This window comes from Pleuronectes platessa, chromosome 20, assembly GCF_947347685.1.
Source record: "Pleuronectes platessa chromosome 20, fPlePla1.1, whole genome shotgun sequence".
In the NCBI taxonomy this organism is placed as follows: Eukaryota; Metazoa; Chordata; class Actinopteri; order Pleuronectiformes; family Pleuronectidae; genus Pleuronectes; species Pleuronectes platessa.
In genome coordinates this window covers 8,930,972-8,952,390 of record NC_070645.1, presented here as the reverse complement: position 1 = coordinate 8,952,390, position 21,419 = coordinate 8,930,972, and the positions used below count along the sequence as shown (strand labels likewise).

The following is a 21,419-nucleotide window of genomic DNA, read 5'->3' as shown; positions in this document are numbered from 1 at the left end:
ATCCACCGCTCAGTGCAACATTGATCGGGAAGCAGCTCACAGTAATGATGTGATTGAAAATTAGAGTTGCATGTAATAACATCTCCGTGCACGCACACACACACACACACACACACACACACACACACACACACGCACACATTTAAATTAATTTTAATCATATGTATTGAATTAAAGAGACTTTTCTGATTTTTGTGAATGAATATTCTCATTAACATACTAGAAAATGTAATTGTACTAACAAAAAGTAAGTGCCCCTGTTTTGCTTTTAAGAAATATTTAATAACTTTAACAAATACTTGAACTTTTCTTGATCCAGGAATTAACAGCGTTGGAGCAAATGATCAGATTGAATGAAAACCAGTCCAATGTTCTCCAGCCCCCCCCCCCCAGCAGGGAGGAATTCCCGGGTTGTTCTTGCTAATCGAAGCCGTGTGTTATCAGTGTTAAAGATCCCATAAGAGAAAAGGAGCTGTTGTGCTCTTTTCATAGCAAGCCACATATTTGTTATTGTCCCCGTGATTTATTAGGAAAGAGACACTCAGCGGGTCTTTGTCATGGAGTAACCTGTGTAGATCCACTCATTGGGTGACCTGGCCCTCCAGTCAGGCTTTCAGAGGTGAGGGGGGGTGAGGACTTTTGCATAAGCATGGGCCCCAATCTGCTGGGATTGCTCTGCACAGTGAGGGGGCCTCTGCAGGCTTATACTAGGGGTCTTTATTTGGGGGGGAGCCTTGCACTTTTTAACACAATTACTACACCACCCTTCTGTCCTGACCTGCTTGTCTTATTCATATGCATCAGTCGCTCTCTGGGTTGCAAAGTTTCCGGATGCAAGTCCCTCCTGAATGGGTAAACTAATTTGGGGAGGGGTCCTGCCTACAAGCCCAGGGAGAAGAATACCAACCCCAGAAAGCAGCAAAGAGAGGATGACTAATTTAAAAGGGAGCCTTTTCCCGGAAGCAGAGTGTGGTAAAACAGATCCACGGAGGGTTATAGTTTAAGCATAGAGTCCTCTTATATCTGTTGAGTGCTGCTGTAAAGCCATTAGCTGATTAACCAGCGCAACAGTCGCAGACAACCGGGTCGTTTCCTTTGCGTCTCTTCACTGATGCAAAAATAGCAACGAGTCAAGGGGTCTCCAGGTGAAGAGCCCAGTCAGGAGTTTGGATTATTTTTCAGATGAAGTATCACATATTTTGAGAGGTCCTGGAATTCATTGCCCCTGACTTCCAGTTACACATGCACACACCTCAGCGTCTGCCATTATTGTCTTTTCCCGTATGTTCCTTGGCGGACGCGATAGCCAAGGCTACGTGCTGCTGTGTGTGTGGAGGTAAACAGCTGTGTGTGTGTGTGGGGTGGGGGGGGGGGGGGGGGGGGGTGGGGGGTGGGAGTGCACTGTATATTTACGAACACGCATATCTGTGTAAGTTTGGTTCCCTTAACAGACACTGAGATACAGACAGTGTTTCATTAGTGATTCCTGTAAGGTCAATAAAGGTGGGATGGTTAACAGGAATAGTGTGGGATGGAGCGGGGGGGAGGCAGACTCAAGGCCACGGAAGGTGTCAGACCAGGCTGAAGAAGATGATGATGATGTCATCGCTTATCAGCTGACAGGAAGCACTTTTACCAGACGCCCTAGGCGAGATTTCAAATTGGCGCCCCCCAACATACACACGCAAACTGTCATGCATCCCCAAGATCTTGGACATTATACAGATGCACAAACAGGCAGACAAAATTGTAAGCTATATAAAACAAGTCTGAAATCAGCTGTACTGATAGCATTGCATATCATGTCGACAAAAATAAAGATAAATGATGTCCACAATCAGGGTGATTCTTACCTCTATATTGTTCTTTCTTCCCCTCCTCTACTTTGCGGTGCTTTCTGAATTGTTCACCTGGTAATTTAATCTTTTTTTGATTCATCTTTGACTCTAACCACAGTCTATCACCGCAGCGTGATCGTCAGGGACACACCTGAGGCGGAAGCGCAAATTCTGTGCGAGCCGCCTGACTGTTCACACAGGGAGCCATCCAGGAGAAGGTTTTAGATGCTGGTTTGCCTACAGTTGGTACATGTGCACAAGTGATAGGAATCCGAAGCTGTTTTTCAAGACATAGCACACCTACACTTTGACAAGTGCATGTTTTATTAAAAACTATTTCAGATAATTGAATCTCTACTGATGCATGTTTAAATTATTTAATTTCTGCTTTGGGTTTTTAAGCTATATTAGGATTAAGGTGTAAACAGAGACAGTTTCTCTCTTAGAGAAGGAAATTCTCTTCTTCTAATATTAATGGTTTATCTAAATTCTTCTAATAGACCTGTAGTTTATCTACTTGACTGTTACTGTTGTAAGAGGTAGGTCTTTTAACAGCTCATTTGTTTTGAATACACAAGTATCCACCATCGCTACAACTGTGTACCCATCATCCATATTGTGTTGTGTACGACTTTGAAGGAAGTTTTCTCCAGTTAGTACAAAACTTTTGTGTCGCTTGTAGTGTATGCAGTGTAATTCATTTAAATGTTCACCCTGACACAGTATGCTTGTTGCACACAGAGTATGGAGATGTGTTGATAGTAACATTTAAACCAGGATGCTGTGCTCTCAACACATACTGCATGTGACTATGCAGTATTCTTTCATTAGCAAAGCTCATTCAGGACAACAGCTGGAGTGCAGCTGTTTGGTCACAGCCATGGAAACCTAAGTAATGATACTGATGTGTTATGTATTCTCGTTTCTCAGGTTCGTGCTGCAGAAAGATGGCAATATACTATGTTGGGCATGGACTGCCTGATAAACCCCTGTAGTGTCCATGTTTAATTCATTTTCATGCCAGTGTTTTGTGTCAAAATGCTAAAAGTGTTTTGGAACTATAGAAGGGACACATACTTCAATTTCAGGGACGCAGGTTGAGTAAAACGTGGAGAGGACTAATTTGTGTTGGTTTTGAGGCGACGTACCAGGAGCCGCCCCTGATAATTGTAATAAAAGAATGAAAAAGCTAACATCAGTGACATACTGACTTTAATCAGATGTTGGATTATATATAGTGCCACAGATGAATAAATATCCTTGGACCGTTCAAAGTTTTGTTTAAAACATGATGTTGATGATAATGATGATGATGATGATGATGATGATGATGATGATGATGATGATGATGATGATTATAAATATGCAGAATAAATAAAATCTGTACTAATAGAATTATAAAGGCTTTACTAATAAACTACGGATTGGACCACTCATTATGAAGACAAAGTAGGAACAAATACATTTTCACAGTCTTTGTGTGTGTCTGTGTGTGTTGTTACACTTTTTCACAAAACATAGAAACTTGTCAGATGTTTTAAACACAGATCGGACACAATCCATGCAGCAGAGGCAAAGATATTTCCATGATGCCTCTCACATCAGTCCAGCTCAGTTCCCACAGCTTGTAAAGCAGGTTAAAAAAAAAAACTGTGATCTTCAGATAATAGACAAAAAGTAATATAACAGAAATATACATCCATCCCTCTATTCTATACGTAGATTTAGTCTTTGCTTGGGATGATATGATGCACAAATATAGGTGGAGAACTGTTTAATGTCATATTACATCAACCTGTACATGATGTACTCAGACCTCTGTGTGATGCTGAGAATCCTGAGCATACAGCGTCATCTATGGGCCAGATGTGGACATTACAATCCTGCTGCAGGTCCTGGCTTCATTGTAAATGTGTATCCACCAGAGGGCGGTGTTGTGTCGTTCTCCTTAATGGAATTAGCACTTGGTTCAGTGCACTGCTCCGTCAGGTCATAAAAGATAAATCCAATAATGCTGTTATTGATTTACAGTTCCATTAGAGTTTCTTTTTGTAATAACTCAACACCTCATATTTAAATGATCACAGTTTATTCTACTGTGACTATAAGACTATAACCTTTCTGCCAGTTCAGCAGGGATTTATCAATGTGTGTGTAACAATAAATAGGTTTTATTTCTGACCATTAATAAGCCCTTTCATTTTCTAGTAAGATGCTCTGTATTTTATTGCTGAGCATCTGAGATCTGTAAACAATAACAATAACAACCGACTATGTGTGTGGGCACCTTTTGGCATGAAGGAAAGCTTTGTAGCAAACCCCTTCGCAGACGTGCTTCTCCGGCCTCTATTGTTCTACTTCACCCCGTTTCACATGGGAAGCTTTCTGTTTGTTTTCTGCACCAAACACAGACGCGTTTTTGTTCCTCTGACGGCTGCACGGCATCCAAGACAAATTCCTCTGAACTTGCACTGCGCTCCCCTGAAACTTTTTCTGAGGAGACATGAACATATTAACCTTTGGAAAATGTCTGCTCTTGTGAGTTGTGAAGTCTCCACACTCTCTCTCTCGCTCTCCTTTGAGAAAGGTCATGGGCTAACTGAATGGCTCCGGGCCAACAGTGTAACTTGCCGGTCTCCCACAAATTCATGGCATGCGGCTGCTGCTGTGGACGATAAATATCTAGAAAATGATGCATAATCATAATCTTGCTTGACATATAAGTCTACAGTACAAACGATGAGAGCTGCAGAATTGTGTTTACGCTTAGCACGTGGACGATGCCGTAGTTTAAGGTTCAGCCTTGCTTGTATATGTGTCACACAAAACCACATATATGAACTGCAATACAAGAGTATACATAAACATAACACCAAACTTGAACGTCCACAAGTGCAGTGATATATAATGTTTTGCAACCAATAACATTAGAGACATTATCTTCATGCTGTTCAGATTTTTTATGGAATTATTGCATAACCTATATTCTGATGTGACATTGGATTTGTACAAAATGACAAAAACAGTTCCCCCATGAACCTTTATGACCTCGACAAGAACAGCATGCTCTCATAACAACAGCACTGAATCATATGGGATCTCTGTGGTTGTTCAGACCTGACATTAGCTGTTGGAGAGAAAAACTATAAAAATAGAAACACACACACACTCATACACACACACGGAAATATTTAATCAGGGTCGTGTAATTGCAAATGGACTAAGCTTTTGTTCTCATAAACAGTTTGCACAGAGTAAAGAGCTTTAGAATAACGTGTTTGGCCTCGGCTACAGATCGCAGCTGTACTTATAGAAGTGCAACTACAGTGCTGCAGAAATGATCCAGTTCCATTATCTGCTAAATAATTCCTCATATCCTTTTATGCTGCTGCGAATTCATGGTGGTTTGTGCTATTGATTGGCCTGCAGCATGCTGATAGCCACAGACACAGAAATGAAAACCCTTTGAAACGAGGCCTCTGTGATGGACCATGATGCTTCTCATTGATCCCTTTCGGTCGACTTTTGAGAGACAGTCATTCTCTCTTTAGACACCGAGGCTGCATACGCCTGCACACTGCGGGGAAAGTAACTGACCTGGAGTGTCACTTCGGGATGAAGAAATACACAGGCATCACGAAAATAGCCGATTTTTTGCTTGGGCACGAACCAACTTTAGGTGGCCAAGCAGACGTTTGACATTTTGGCTCCTTGCTGCAACTCCCAACAGGAACCAGGGAGCATCAGAATGAGAGGAGGAGGAGTAAGATTGATCACCTGGCCTCGGCCGATGAATTAATGACCTTGGGGAAAGTCATCCATCCCTTTGACAGAAACTGGGAGTCAACTCTCTCTAAAATAGATACATCTCGTTCTCTGTCGGCGCTAACGTGTCCACCAAATCTGAATTAAGCAGAATTTAAAGGTCATTTTGGCCTATTTATGACCAAGGATGAATGTTTTAAATATATTTTTCATTTTACCTTATTGTTTACTGATATTATCAACGTCAAGTGCAGTTCTGGTGATTTTTCCCACACTTAATCTACATGAATGCGGTTGTAAAATGAATATGTTTTATTAAAAGGATTACAAATGTCCATAAAGCCTAATTTAACCACATTGGGTTTACTTCAGTTCAGTGTGTTGTTCCTGAGACTGAAGTGACTCCAGCATGTTTACAGTTTATTGCATCAGAGGCACAGAGCCCATTGTCCATCTGTGACCAGTAAATGACGTCAACAAGACACCATATGGGCTCACAGGCATGATGGGATATGAAGTCCCACATCCACTGTCACCACCATTAGCTGAGGGGAAACATGGCGGCGGCTGTACTTCAGTAATTGTTCATTGTTTCTAACCTCAAAGGTTTAAACAGTGTATGTGGCAAAGTGAAGTTGGAAAACTTTGCGTTCATCCTAACTGTTTTTTCTCCAATGAAGAATTTTGTCACACTATTCTGTGTGTTTTGCAGGGGTTGCAATAGTACTTTCACTTGCGTTAAAGCAATGATTAAAGCAGTTCAAGCACCAGTGATTTCTTAAGCCTGACATCAACCAACCCACAAACTCACACCTAACCCCGAGGCCTCCGGAGAATTATGTCTGCAGGACTGGCTTGTCATTATGTTATTATCCTCTTTATCTCCCCGGGGGGGGGGGGGGGGGGGACATGTGTTTGGTCACACACATGCCACCCAAATCTTGCAAAAATGCACATAAGCCCCCAACCCCAAAACTACACTTATAATGATTTACAGCGGAGCATTATGTGAAGGAATCGCCTGCTCAGACCTGCAGCAGGTCGGCCACAGAGAGAGAAAGGTACACTGGTAAAGAATGTGCTCAAGGAACATATATGCAAATTCTTCTTCTCGTATGCAGAGAGAAAGACTGAGCAGCACTCGAACGTCATGGCAGTGTGTCTCTGCTGCACCTGCTGCTTGTCAGGTCATGGCCAAGCACACACGTGGTGAGAGGTTACAGGAGAGTTGACTCTGTGTCAAGGAGAAAAGACAAGGAGGTGACAAATCGAAGGGGAAAAGTTGAAAACTTTCCCCCTTTCTTGCTTCTTGTGGTTCTTGGTTCTTACCCTCGGGGTTGAATGCACTTATTGTGGATTGTGGATAAAAGCGTCAGCTAAATTAAATTTGACCGGGAGTGTGGTGTATAGGGCTCGAAAGGGCACATGATGTCCCTTCACTTTTACGCTTTGCCCTGTGAGCCCTTCTTTCAAATGAGCGGATCGGGGAAACGTGTTAAAGTGTTTAACACGGAGTTGACAACAAAATACTTTTTAAATGAAGTCCAATCTAGGGCTGTATGCCTGATATGCTGAGAAACTGTCGCAAACTGCGATTCGAGAGTCAACTACCAAGGCAAGTTTTTTGGTGGCATTCGAAAAAGCAAAGGCAATTAAATGCTTTGCTACTTGTTAAAGGCCAAATTTCATGTAATGATTTTTCCATGTCATTTATATTAGTTCACACAAATATTCCATCCATCTGGTCCTGGCCCGGCCCCTCTGTCAAATTTTAGAACCCATTGTGGCCCGCGAGTCAAAAAGTTTGCCCACCCCTGGTTTAAACTGATGATTAAATCGTGCATTGAACGCACCTTGAAGTGAGGCGAAAAAACTACAAATCCCAGGGTGGCTCAGGCGAAAAATAACGGGTTGATGCGTTCGCGGTTCTCTTCTCCTAATCGGTTTTAGGGACCAGCTTTAAATTTGTAGCAAAAACTTTGCATGTATTTGTGTAAATGATTGAAATGACAACAAAACCAGTGATATCCCGCTAAAAGTGATTATTTGTCACATTTACCACGCAATTAACACACTTATAAAATAAAACGAGTACGTGTATGTATTTATCGTTAATCTCGTTGAATAGTTGATAAACAAGAGTAATATTTGCATTAATCACTGTATTTAATCTTTAATTTATTGTGTTAAATCACAGGGGTTGAAATTATGGCTTCATCTCCATCTCTCTTCCCCACCTTGTCGATGCCTCACACGCTGGTTCGTAGTATTTCCGCGGGTCGTTGAAGGTAGCACTCGCGCTCCCAGCAGCAGCCATCAGTCCCATTGATTCAGAGAGAGTGGGAGCTCCGCAGACAACAACAGCTCCTCCGCGGGTCCGGGTGAGAATCTCAGTCCTTCACTCCTCCACCTCCTCCTCCTCCTCCTCCTTCACCTCCTCCTGCTCCTCTGTCACATCATATTCTTACTTTTATTCGGGGCCCGGGTTCGTCTTCTTTACTCCTGAACCGCCTTGTGTTGACTCGGTGGTTTTAAAATTTCTTTGCGAAGTGATAGTCTGAGACGCTCGCGAGCAGCAGCGCGCTGCTCTTTTGTTCTCCGGGTGGGTTTCTGTCTTCTGGGGTCTGTACAAAGCGAAGCCGGGTGTCGTTCCACGTCAACACCCGCTGAGACACTCTGACACGCACCTGCACCTGTTTCGTCCCTGTAGGTTTAACTGGTTTTATCGATGGGATTAGTTTATTTCAATGTGGAGATATGGGGGGACCGGTTCAACCCGGAGGAGACGAAGTGGTGGGGGGGAGCACAGGGTTGGATATTGTACATATTTAATAATGTGTTGACTTTGAAAGTGGTTTGTGTTTTTAATGTCATGGTTCCTTTTTTTAATCTCCTCTCCAGGATGCTGCACAGCCATGGGACAAAGGAAACATCCAGCTTTCTAACAAAGAGCCATCAAATCCACATGGGATCCTAAATTTTAGTGGAACTTTACCTTTTTGTTATATTTACATGTTTATTTTTTTTTTAACCTCGTTGCCTTTTTATTGTTAAGAAATCAATGAACTGATTAGAAAAGGAAGGGGATGTTCTGTCATTCAGAGAGACAGTTAATGGAGATGGGGAAGAGAACATGCACGTAACTAGAGGGGTCCAGTCCCTCTGGCAGAGCAGCCCTTGCTCCAGCTTCCAGCCCCACAGCTGCTCCACCGTGTCCTCATGTGGCACTAGTCACTGACCGACCTGTCAGCACAGCCCGGAGCCGACTGAAGCGGAAAGTCCAGCCGGGGCCATGACCTCATCGGACAATGATGAAACCGGGAGCGACCTGTCTGAGTCCCTGGAGATCCGCGAGCTCCAGGACCAGTACACGGACCCCGAGTACTGCTTCAAGTCCAAAAGCTTGCCCATCCTGAATGGGCCGTGTCAGCCGGACCGCGAGGCAGCGGAGACCCGGTTGCTCAACACCACCCACGCCTGTGTGGCCGTGGGCGAGTCCGGCGAGCTCCAGCTGAAAACCCCAGACTCCAGCCAAGCAGAGTCCCCCTCCTCCAGGACAGACTTCTCTCCCTCGGCCTCCAGCATGGTGGGGCTCAGCAGCTCTCTGCCGGTGGAGGGCCACAGGGCTGGTGGCGCTGGGGCCAAAAAACTTGGCTTCCCTTTTACCTGCCTTATCCGTATCCCAGTCAGGAAGTATGTGCGGGCCATCCTGAGGGACTCGCGCTGCTTCCTGTTCTGCATGTGCTACCTGACCTTCATCCAGTCCCTGATGGTCTCGGGCTACCTGAGCAGCGTCATCACTACCATTGAGAAACGTTACAGCCTCCGCAGCTCGGAGTCCGGCCTGCTGGTCAGCTGCTTCGACATAGGCAGCTTGATTGTGGTGGTCTTCATCTCCTATTTTGGCGGCAGAGGTCAGAGGCCGCGCTGGCTGGCTGTGGGTGGTGTGGTCATCGCCATAGGGGCCGCGATGTTTTCCCTGCCCCACTTCATCTCGCCACCCTACCAGATCCAGGAGATGAACTCATCGTTGGGTCACGGAGGCCTCTGTCAGATCGGCAACAACAGCGGGCGAGAACTTGACGTGGCGTCGTGCCCCCGCGACCAGGAGGGCAACGAGCACAACCTGTACGTGGCTCTGTTCATCTGCGCCCAGATACTCATAGGCATGGGGTCCACGCCCATCTACACCCTGGGGCCCACCTACCTGGATGACAACGTGAAGAAAGAAAATGCATCCCTCTACCTGGGTAAGTCAACCTGAGTGGCCCAGTGAGCTGAGCAGAGCTAGAATAATGGTGTGTGTAAGCGCTGTAGTCAGAGGGAATAAATCACCTCCATCCTGTGATACGTTTTATTTCCCTCTCTCTTCACTAACATTTACAAAAAAAAGTGGAGAAGTCGTGTTCGACGACAAAGCAATTAGGTGGTTTCACTCAACACCGACGTGCTGAATTTATTTGAATAAATAACGTATGACAGGCTGCTTTTTAAACTCGAGCAGTTTCATTAGTCATCGCTTTATTCAAACAACACAAGTCTGGTGGGTAAGTGGAAGGATACAGTGCGTTGGGTTTACACAGTGTGCAATCTCACAATAACACAATTAGAGTCATAATATGTTGATCAATTAGCTGATTACAAATAGGATGTTTGTATTTTGATCGATGAAAGTGCTCTGGTCCCTACTGATGTTTACCAGGAAGGGAACATGCACGTATTTATTCATGCAGGGTTCAACTAAACACTCATCACCCTCTGTCCTTCTTGATTTAATCTCACTGGCATGCAACCTCCGCACCACACTGAGGTAAATACAGAGACTGCATAGTCAACCTTGGGCTAGAAGCACATGAGAGAGGAGTGTGGGCCGAGAAGCAGAACTGGGTTGCAAGTGATTAATGGTCCAGTGTTGTCTGTGTGTGTGTGTTTGGAAAATACTGCTGCGTGCACAGACGGCTGCAACACCCTCATGTTTGGCCAGAAAAGACTTCCACTGTGTTTTAAGTGTTATCAGGTTGTTTTTCTCTTCTCCTGGATTCCTCTGTTCCTCCTTTTGTAAATCATTCGGACATTCCTCAACATCTCAAGGTATCATGTAATTTATTGGTATGCTCGGGCTCCGCTGGCCTTAATTGTTTTGCTCCAAATAATCGGCGTCACGCTCGCACCACATACTCCACGTTGCTCATTGAGAAGATCACGATTGCAGAAGTAATCCCTCTCTGACCGCACACTGGCGACCGCACCCCCCCCAGTCTGGTGCTGTATGTCACGCAGATGGTCACTGTCCCACTGACCTTTGTGTGTCGAGGCGACATCAATTCATTGCTGTCCCAGTGATGCGTGATTTAAGTCATTCTGGGAAACAAACAAAACCTACAGAGCTTATGTTTTGTACATTTTTATATTTTGACCAATAGTATAAAACCAAAAGTATTACATGTAAAGTAACATGATCCTCTCTTAAAGGGATAGTTCACCACAAAAATTCAAACTCAATCATTACCTGAGACTCCAGTAGGGTTTTGTGGACTCAAACATTTCACCCACCCCTCCATCGGCATAGTGGTGAGTAGATAATGAGGGAAACCTCATTTTCTGTGAACTACCCATTTGGATTCGGTTTTGGTTTAATTGATACCAGCCCTCCATCGCGACATCTCGCAGCCTATGGAGCATTTTCACTGTTGTCCTCTCACACTGCCTGCACTGCTGCCCCTGAGACCCAGTATTGATCAGATCCCTGCATCACAGAGAGCCAATGCAGCATAGCTATTGAACCGGTTCAGAAGAACAAGGAGAAAACAACCTCAAAACAGCAAAGGGGCTCTATACCCTCCCCGTGGTAAGGTACTGCTGAGCAGAGGTATCATTGTTGTTAATGCTCCCTCTGAATCGTCCCCTTTTTCTAGATATCCATCAAAAAGCAGCCTTTGCTCATGTGACCTTGATGGTTGTTTTCAGAGATAATCTGTTTAGTTCCAGCCGAGCATTGTTGGTGAAAACAGAAACGTGTTCTGACATGTCACAGTGAGTGAGACACGCGGGGGGAAAAATGTCCTCGGAATTGTTTTCCTGGAACATAAAATAACCATGGTAACTGAGTCTCAGTGTCATTCTTCATCTGTTTTGACTACATCCTTATCTTTCACATTCGCTTTGGTATATCGTGCTGTTTGGTTCATGGGCCACAGTTGAAGGAGTTCACATTTTCAAGGATTGATTTTTGCATTCACGTCGGTTTGAACGGATGTTTACAGCTCGTAAAAGAGTTCTGTTCCTTTGCCAGGTTCAAGAAGTATACGCAAAACATCCTTCCTCTCCTTCTGCTCGCAGGGCGAACGAGAGCTAACACCTCAAAACCTGCTCACCCAGAAACCCTCAAACCCATTTCCACGCTCTCACAAATTCATCTTGTGGAGATGTGGGCTACCCATACCCCGAGGAGGCTTCCCCCAATATCACCTTGTGCTGTGCGTTTCCCCCCCTCCCCTACAGACCCGTTAATGTAAACCCCATCTCAATTTGCACTGGCTCAGAGGGGAGGAGTTGCTCCCGTTTTGTAGGACAATGCGGTTTACAACGGAGGGTACTTGGTGTCCTTGAAGAGATTGTGTGTATGTGCGAGTGAGAGAGAGTGTGTATTATTTCTCTTACCGGGATGTCATCTTTGTGTGTGCGTGCATGCACAGCAGGGAATTCCCTCTGACCTGTCACCCCCCCCCACCTTTCCCCCCCAACTCTGGCCCCACATCACCATGGTAACCCAACGGGCATGGCATCTGAACTTTACCTCTTCTGCTCCAGCGCCTGAGCAAATGGTGAAATTGGTTTACAGTCCACTTGGCTTTGCGGATCCCTTTTTTTGGTTTGTTAAGGATGTCTAGATTTTATAGCAATCATCTACATGAGAACTGTTGCTGGTTGAAGTCTCTATAGGAGAACCTGGTGTGCGCGTTCCACCTCCTCCCTCAGTCTTTTCTTTTTTCCCCCTGCTCTGACGGATTTACAACGCACCATTCGTGGTGTTACTATGGTGAACGTTTGTCTGTGCCCTTCTCCGAGGAGCCTCTCCTCCCTGTGTGACGGTGGCGTGTTGCGTAAGACGAGGTCTTTAGTGTTGTCTCAGTATTTCATGAATGCCTTTTTTAATTTCCAACAATCTGTCACCATCTCCATCTGACCTGGCAACGCACCGATCGAAACGACCAATAATGTAGATTCTCCGCATTGATTTCTTTGTCCAACCCAAAAATGTTGACAGCGCCCCCCGTTTTTTAAGGGGAGTGGCGCGGCCTCTGAGGTTTACAAGCTAATGATGCTGAGAAGCTGTTATTGATGTGGGATGAATGGAGCCGTCAGGTCTGATTAGATTTCTCTCTACGTATGTCCCCATTACCAGTCAGTGGAGGAGTATAAACTGGAATTTCATCACCCTTTTGTTTATGCACTCCGGTTGTTTTATTACCTGTTTATTGTCTAGACTGTGCAGCCTCTTTGCATGCAGCGATGCCCTCCTCTCTACATGCAGGATAAGGTTAATTGATTCCTCCTGCGACCAACACAGCCTCGCTGCTGATGCTGAGTTAACTAGTTTCCAAAGCAGGTGACTCTGAAGCCATATACCAGTTTGTGCTACTGTTTTTTGATACTCACATAAAATCAAAGGCTTGCAACGTAACTCCTGCTTGATACAAAAGGACTGTAGAAGACTGAAGAGATATAAAGCTGATTTATATAGACTTAACCCGTGATAACTTCCCAGTTTAGAAGTAGTGGTGGAGCTGTATGTGTTTTTCATTGGCTGGTGATGATATTAGGAGAGCAGGGCCACTGATGGCAGTTCTAAAATGCCAATATTATGTTTTTGTTATATTTTTTGCTTCTGATAAAGTACAATAACAGAAAAATAAGAAAACAGTAAAGACTTATTTGTCCACCTTAAATACAAACTTACAGAAAAATATGCTTATGTAATTTTTCTGTCAAGACCGATAAATCTGTCTATTGCTATTTATGAGTTGCCATAAAATGGCATTCCTTTACTCGCAAAGAATTGTTTCCAATCGCCTCGTGGGGTAAAAAATTGAAGTAAAAGACGGGCTGGGGCTAGCTGGTTAGCACAATAACTTCAGTAGCAATATATAGAAGCCTTTCATGTAACGTAAAAACAGAATAATATATATATACGTGTGTGTGTGCCCACAGGGACAGCTTGAACCCAGGTCTTGTGTACTGTGTAATACACAGACACGCACTCGCATGCTCACATGAAAACAAGGGGTGTGTTCTCTGCTCTTTGACAAATTTAGAAAGAACAGTTGCTCTCAGTCTCTCTCCAAGAGTGTTTTGTGTTTGTGTCCCCTGCAGATTAGAGAGGTAAAAATAGGAACAAACTGTTAGTTTACAGTCAACCCTCCTTTCTGTTTGTGATTGTGGATTATCAGCCGAGGCCATGGCACGACCCCTTCTGTGCTCAGTCAATTTCATTTAACAGTGTGTCCTGTTCTGCTCAGCAGCAGCCAAAGCAAATGCAGACTGTGCACACACAGACGCAAACACACAAGCCCCCAGAGATCCTGCCTTCTCCCCCCCATCTCTCACTGCCCCTCCAGGCTGACTGATCACATTTCAGGGATTGGTTTGGGAACAAGTTTGGCCCCGTCAGAGGCTGGCACTCATATAGAAAGTAGGCCGGTCCTGTTTCATCACTGTCCTGTTATTCTCACAGAGGTTTTAAATATCGCTGCCTCTCCTTCTCTGCTCGGTCCTGTCGGCCACACTGGCCCTCAGGGTTACTCAGCAGCAGGAAACCTTTTTAGCTGCAGACTGAAGAGCTGCAAGTGCTGACTGTTACTACTACTATTATGGCTCCCCCCGTGAACCTCTGTGGCGGCTCATCTGCCAGCCATGACTGTTGTTGTCTCCACCAACCTGCAATCCTTTACAAACACACTAGAACAAAGTGCTGTAGTTTCTACAGTAAATGTTGCATTTTTGCACAGTAACATATTGTGAAAATACAGTTAAACTGTCTTCTGAGATAATGAAGTATGTTACTTTTGCTTTGCACGAGGCAGTTTGCATGTGCAGCTTGACAAGATTTGACGGCGGAGACAGAGGAGCTGCAGAGTAGATATTTAAGAGAGCATGTCGAACAAGCAGTCCCAGTCATTGAGTGAAAACAGTACAGACGGATGACGCGTCTGCCTCCCGTTCTACAAAAATGAGGCCAAAATGACCCGGATACGGGTGCCGCCATCTTGTGCTGTTCATTCCATGTGGAGCCAGAGCATTTGCAGTAGTGACGGTAATGTGGAGTTGCAGGATTACGGTCCCGCAGATGCATGCACTCGACCAATTGCGAGTCAGTTTCAGCTTCATGAGGTCTCACCCCATTTTTATAGCACCAATTAACCCTTGTGACAGTTACTCAACAGTGAAATCCAAACTATCCTCTCAACTCCTATCATCCCACTGTAACTACTGTCTAAACTGTATTACTATTTGTATTGTAGAGCTCACCAGGACTTTACATCTCAAACTGATTATCAGCTCTTGTTTAATATTGGAAGGACATAATTATTGCCTTGTCTTGGACTACTTGATTCTTCTGGTCTCTCAGCCTTGGGTCCATTAATTAACAGCAATAACTGTCAACGCTGCTGTAGAAATATGAATGAACATATCATAATGTTAAGTATATACAGCTGTAACTGCTGTAGCTTGAATGGAATACAGATAATGTTGGAAACTAGATAACAATTCATGTTTTATGTAAATATTAAATTGCTGTAATCTATAAACAAGTGCCAGGCGTTTTCTAGAAATTCTACCATCAAATCCTTGACAGTGCAGTCTTCCTTTAAATATGTCCGCAAGAAAAGGGCGGCGAAAGTTCAGATAAGTGAAGGGATCTCGTTTGTTTTCCAGAGGCAGGGGTCTTAGCCACGTGAATGTTAGTGTAGCCATTCCTCAACCCCATTGGCTGATGACTATTGGCTATTTTTCAGGGTTGTGGCCAGGCTGTTTTGACAGTGAGGGAAGGTTCCTGGGGAAATGCCACAAGAGGTTTTTCTAATGGCAGGAATGTGGGGGGGGAAAAAACCTTTGTTTTCAGCTGTGCAGGATAAAAAGGACATTTATTTTTTCTCGCTGACTCTTAGGTCCATTCCACGAAATCCCCCTTGATCCCTGGCTCTTTGTGGCTCAGGTTGAAATTAAATAATGCTCCTAACATGGCTATGAACTGGTTTAATTATTAAAGCACTGAACCACTGCATATTAAGGTTTGTTCATTCGCACTTTTGACATCAGCAAGTGGATTAAAATACTACTCATAATTAGAATGTTATGGCTTGGTGGTTCATTTGTTTGACCAGGTCATAGATTGTAGATAGAGATGGACAACGCCCCTTCACTTCCTCTCATTGCAAGAATGAAGCCCAAATATCCTGGAATTCGAGTGAGTGTCGCCATCTTCTGCTCTTGAACACATTTTGAAGCCAGAGTCTTGGCAGTATTGATCATGGTATGGAGTGTTGAGCATTGATGTCCCCTAAATAGATGCACTCAACCAATCCCGCGTCTCAGCAGTCAATCCTTGACCGTCTCATCTCTGCTGGCTGAAAGGGCTCTAATACCTGCAGCCTCTCTGTTTGCCTTTCTCTAATTGAGCTAATCAGCAGCATGGAGAGAAACAGGTCCGCCTCTTGAGTCCGGTCAGGAAATGAGTCATTGTCAATAATTACCAGATGTTTATCTGTTTCTAGGGGGGCAGTACGTCCTGTGATGATGACCGTAGGCGCAGAGGGTACTGTTGACATCAGGCACTGAAACGGAAAATGTTGTCTGAGATGCTTTGGGCTTCAGTGTATCTGGGCTGCAAATATCTCTGTGGATCAAATATTTACATATACTGAACAGAGACGGCCTGTACGTCCACGTCGAGCTGAATCGCATCCCCTATGTCTTTGGGGCATCTCATCTGCTCTGCTTTATTTGCTGTGCTTCATAAATGGGGGGGGGGAATAAATCTTCAAGTCTAGTGTTAATGCCCTCAGAGCAGTGGACTGGCTGTTGTTCTCCTTGACCGCTGCGCACACACACACACAACACTCACATGCACGCACCCACACACATACACAACACAGATGCTGAAAAATTACGCAACGACACCATAAAATGTAGCCTGACAGGCCCGGGCAGACTTCACTTTACACATTCGTCTGTCTGTCACAGCAACTCTGCCAGGCGCCGTTATCCCACCAAATGTAGCGTTAAGCTGGTTGTGCATTATATAACAAAGGATAATAGGCTAACATGTAACCGTGATACAGCTCAATGGCGGGACGGTGTTTTGACGAGTCATCTGCAGATTTTGGTGAATGTTTGCTCGTTGTGGAATATTTGAGAAAAAATGCCTTATAATGGTTTATTGAAAGTGCTCGGTAGGACTCTTTTAATAGCTGGATACTTTATGAATATTCTTTTCAAAGCCTGCTGGTGTGTGATGCTGATCTTTTCAGGCTTTTGTTTGTGTGCGTTTTATATTTTGGGGGGCCTAGTTGTCGGTAGATGATCCAGGGTGTGAATAGGGAGAGAGCAGCTGTTGAGAGCTGGCAGCGTGAGCGGTGTGTGTTTGTGTGTATGTGCAGATAAGCATGTGTGAGTGTGTGTTTGCATCCTGGGAGTTTGGTGTGGGTGACGCTCGAGGGTTGTCGGTTGCAAGTACAAGTGTTTGCAGGAGGTTGGAGCTTTGTGTCGCAAAACCCACACTTCCTGCAAGCATTCAGTGGTATATGAACAGCTGTGCATCTGTGAAGACACAGAAAAGTCTGACCCATCAACGTCAAGATTGCCTCAACACGCTGCTGTCGCTGTGTGGAGGAGGAACAACCGCTGCACAACAGTGTGGCGAGTCCTTGTTTTACCTGCATTAACACCAGAGTGATCTGAAGCTGTGCCGTGCAGTCACTAGATCTGCTGTGCCTTCTCTGTTGTAGTATTTATGGTTAGGATCGCATGCATTCGGCTATATTTGTATGTCGTATGTTGGCCTTTTTTCTGTTTAATATTCCAGCATATGAAATTGTCCTTGTGTTGCCATAGAAATTGAGCTCAGACAGGACATGTAAGCTTGAAGAAGAATGGTAATCACAGATATGTCATTGTTTTCTTGAGGGCAAAGCATGAGCTAATGTAGACGAGTAGAAATGGTCCTTTGTATACAAAGAAGACTTTTCATATTTCGGAGTGAAATCGACATTCCTTATATTTTTCTGTCGAGGAGTAGCCGGTACGAGGATTAGACAGAGGAGGATGTTCTGATGAATTGGCCAAATTCTTGGCATGGGTTGAAGACGAGGGGCTGCACCCGCTTCGCACCATCATCCAGATTGCTGTGCCGTGTCTGTCAATGCGAGAGGCTGTAAAGCTGCAGGTGCAACCTTGTGGCAAAGCTGGAACCTAAGCTCCGTAACTCACTGCTATCATGGATTCACACGCACACAAACACACACACTCTCACAGCCCCAAAGAATAATGTGGTTATACCCCCACCACAGATGCCTCATTCATGGCCACTCATCAGATGAAAGATTATCTCCCACCCTCTCACATGATACAACAATATCTTTGAATAGACAAACACACAGAGTGGCAACAGACGGAGTGTGCTTGAGGCCTCATTTGGGACTGTGTGTTCCTGAATTATTTGAAAGATCACATTGGCTGGATGAGTTACTCTAACACACTTAATAAATGCCTATTTTTTGTTAACTGACGATTTAAAAAAGTGCAGTCTACGTCTCTTCAATGACTTGTCCTCTTTGACAAAGTTATAAACTCACAACATGGTAAATAATCACCTAGAAAGGTCTTTATAATTGTTGAATATAAATTTAATGTCACAAATCTGACTAGTAGTCCTAGTCTAAGAGCAAATATGTCGACAAAGCTGCTCTGCCAGAAAGTGGCCAAAAATCAGAAGAGCTTTACAGTGGGCTCCCTGTTCGCTCTTGTTTTTCCGGCCTCTCCACCACACTCCACAAGAGGGGCTTTAATTGCCAGAAAAAGTCTGGATTGCCCCTTTTTAACATGTAGTATCAACTCAAAATTATACACACAGTATATATATATATTTTATAAATGTGGCCTGTTTTAGAAAGGGAAGAGAAAGTCAGTGACATATAAAGGTGGCGTAGATGGTGTGAATCTTTCCCTCCTCCTAGCACTGCTACATTCACCACATTCAGTCAAAACAGATTAAAATTTGATAATGAAATCAAAAGCAAACTCACTAACAATCTGGTATCTGCTCTTAATGCTGTTTACCACAGGCTCTATCAGGTGTGCGTCCCCACCTGTCACTACCTTATTAGTCAGTGACAGGTGCATTTAGTCTGTTGTTGTTGTCTCATAGGGTGGTGGGAATATCACCGCTATTTTTATTCCATTGCTCATCGCAAAAACAGCATATGAGCCAGAAAACATCACAACCAAATTCTTTATCTGCAAGCAATTAGAAAAGAGCCCCAGCCCCCTCATGTCATAAAATGGAATGGAATGAAAATACAATAATATACACAAACAACAATAAGTACTGTACACACAACTCATAAAAGATCAAGTTTCTGCCCTCTTTGCACCAATGCAATCAGCAGAAATCGTTCATTTATTGTCAGAGTTAGGATCCATGACCCTTTGACCTACTCAAAGGCTCTGGCTAGATCTTGTCTTTATTGCAAAGCCTTGCATGATAGAACCTAAGTGCTAAGAGATGAAGTTGAAGCACAACATCATTACTTTGCATACCTTCACACTACGTTGGTTTTCCCATTTCCTTCCATCAATGAAAGGATAAGAACACTGATGGCTGAGTACTGTACTGTAGCTTGCCCCTGCGGCTAAAAATATCCATTATTTTTTCTCTCATTTTCTAAATATTTGATTAAGCACAGTGAGCTTGGGGAACCCCCTTGCATTTGGAGCACAGCAGCCGGCATGAAACATTGATTACAGAGTGCTGTTTGGGTTTTTCCCACAATGTGGGGATTTACTGTCCAGCCGGGGAAGAGTTTAGGTTTTCTTGTATTATCCAACAGGGAGTGATAGTTTCCTTTCAAAAAGAGTGCGAGTCGACTCCAGTGGAGCATTAACAACATGAAGTGTAGCTTCACCTGCTCCTTTACCATGTCACTGCAAGTCCTGCATCTGGATGAGGCAAAAGGTCACTAGGTCATAGTTTACTGCACAGACGAACATAAGACGTGGGGGAGGGATGGGAAACGCAGACCTCAGATGCTGATCCCTTGTGACTGGTTTCATGTCTTTGCTTAAGGGGCTTAGAGCAGTCATGCCCCGAGGTAAAGTTCTGTTAGAGCCTGATGGGTGGCCTGAGTGTTGGTTTCTAAATCAGACAGGCTTTGATGTCTCTGATCACTTAGTACCAGTCAAGGCTTTTTGGCTGTACCAGTCTATACCGACTGCAAAGCTGGATCAACTTTTCCCCCCGTACTTAATCCATTAAAATATTCATATCTTGCATCGTACTGTACTTAGGCTTTTACCACCCATTGCTCAGCCTGTGGGATGCCGGCATTATGTATAAATTCCAAAGACCTAAACTTCTATTGAATGTTGCACAAAGAGATTAATAGATCGGATTCTGATCTTTTCAACCGACAGTCATTAAAAAAAACAAAAATAAACACAAGAGCACATAGTGTACAAACTGGTCCAACAGTGAAGTTAAATGCTGATACAGTTGACAGGATTGGTAATGCACATTGACAAGTACGCAAATCTATTTACTAATCCCATACCACCTCATTTAAGTGTATTAGCTCCACCCAGATATATCTACAATTTTCAAATCAGCGGCTGTGCTGTACTGCCGCTGGCGACCTATAGTTTTTTAGAGCAGCGAAGAAGATATGATTTCTGGTCGTGTAGTAGCCAGGTTTATTGGCAATATTTCATTTTTTATGGGAAAGTCCCACAAGTAAAACGGCAATGACTGCCATATTCAGGACTTTACAGAGGCGAACAATATATAGGTTATTCAGACTGGTATTGAATTGGTCCTCTGTAGAGGTTAATACACTAACCTCAGATATCAGAATCAGCATAGGGAAGGGACAATTTGTAAAGGAACATCTCTGAAAAAAAATGTGCATGTGCTAAATGATCAAATATCATCGACCTCTATATTCCAACAGTACATTGTATCCAGGACTCTGTCGATGTACTGAACTCTCTGACACTGAGACACTTGAGACCTATTCTTGAACCCGATAGCTTCAAGCACGATGCAGAGTAGACACATATTTATAAGATGATATTCATGAGATTTTCTATTTCTCCTGTGAGGGGAATTAGTCGCGGCTCTACTTAATCAGTTTGAGAACTCCAAGACTCAAAAATGATGCGTCTGGATTTTGCACATGTCTATTTCTATAAAATACTTCCTTTATGCAGTTTGTCTCACTGCCCTTGCTCTGTGCATCTGTATATGTGGGTGAGGGGCCATAGTCTCCATGAATGCCCTCTGGGATAAACTGTAAGGTTAGAACTTGTAAGAAGACACTGCTCTGTCAGCAAGTTGCCAACACAATGCCGTCATCCCCCTACCTCAGTGTCCACAAGGAAGGTACCTCTGACTTCCCGGTCCTCCTGTAAAGCGTTACTTTTTTACTCTGCAAACACGCATTTCTGTTTGTGTGTTTTTATTTTGCTTGCTTTAAATTGTTTTCTTTTTATTTCGTCTGTATTGTTTTTAAACCTTGAATCTTCCTCTGTGTGTGAAACGTG

The 21,419-nt window shown here is 43.9% G+C and overlaps 1 protein-coding gene across 1 annotated transcript in view; it reads left to right on the top strand.

Annotated features, from left to right (window-relative positions):
- The first annotated feature begins 7,907 nt into the window (after positions 1-7,907).
- LOC128425990 (solute carrier organic anion transporter family member 5A1) overlaps positions 7,908-21,419 on the top strand; it is a 34,623-nt gene continuing 21,111 nt past the window's right edge. Inside the window, exons 1-2 of the mRNA XM_053412840.1 lie at positions 7,908-7,984; positions 8,505-9,853. Of these exons, the coding sequence (XP_053268815.1) occupies positions 8,896-9,853 (958 nt within the window). The 5' untranslated portion in view covers positions 7,908-7,984; positions 8,505-8,895. The remainder of the gene's footprint in view (positions 7,985-8,504; positions 9,854-21,419) is intronic.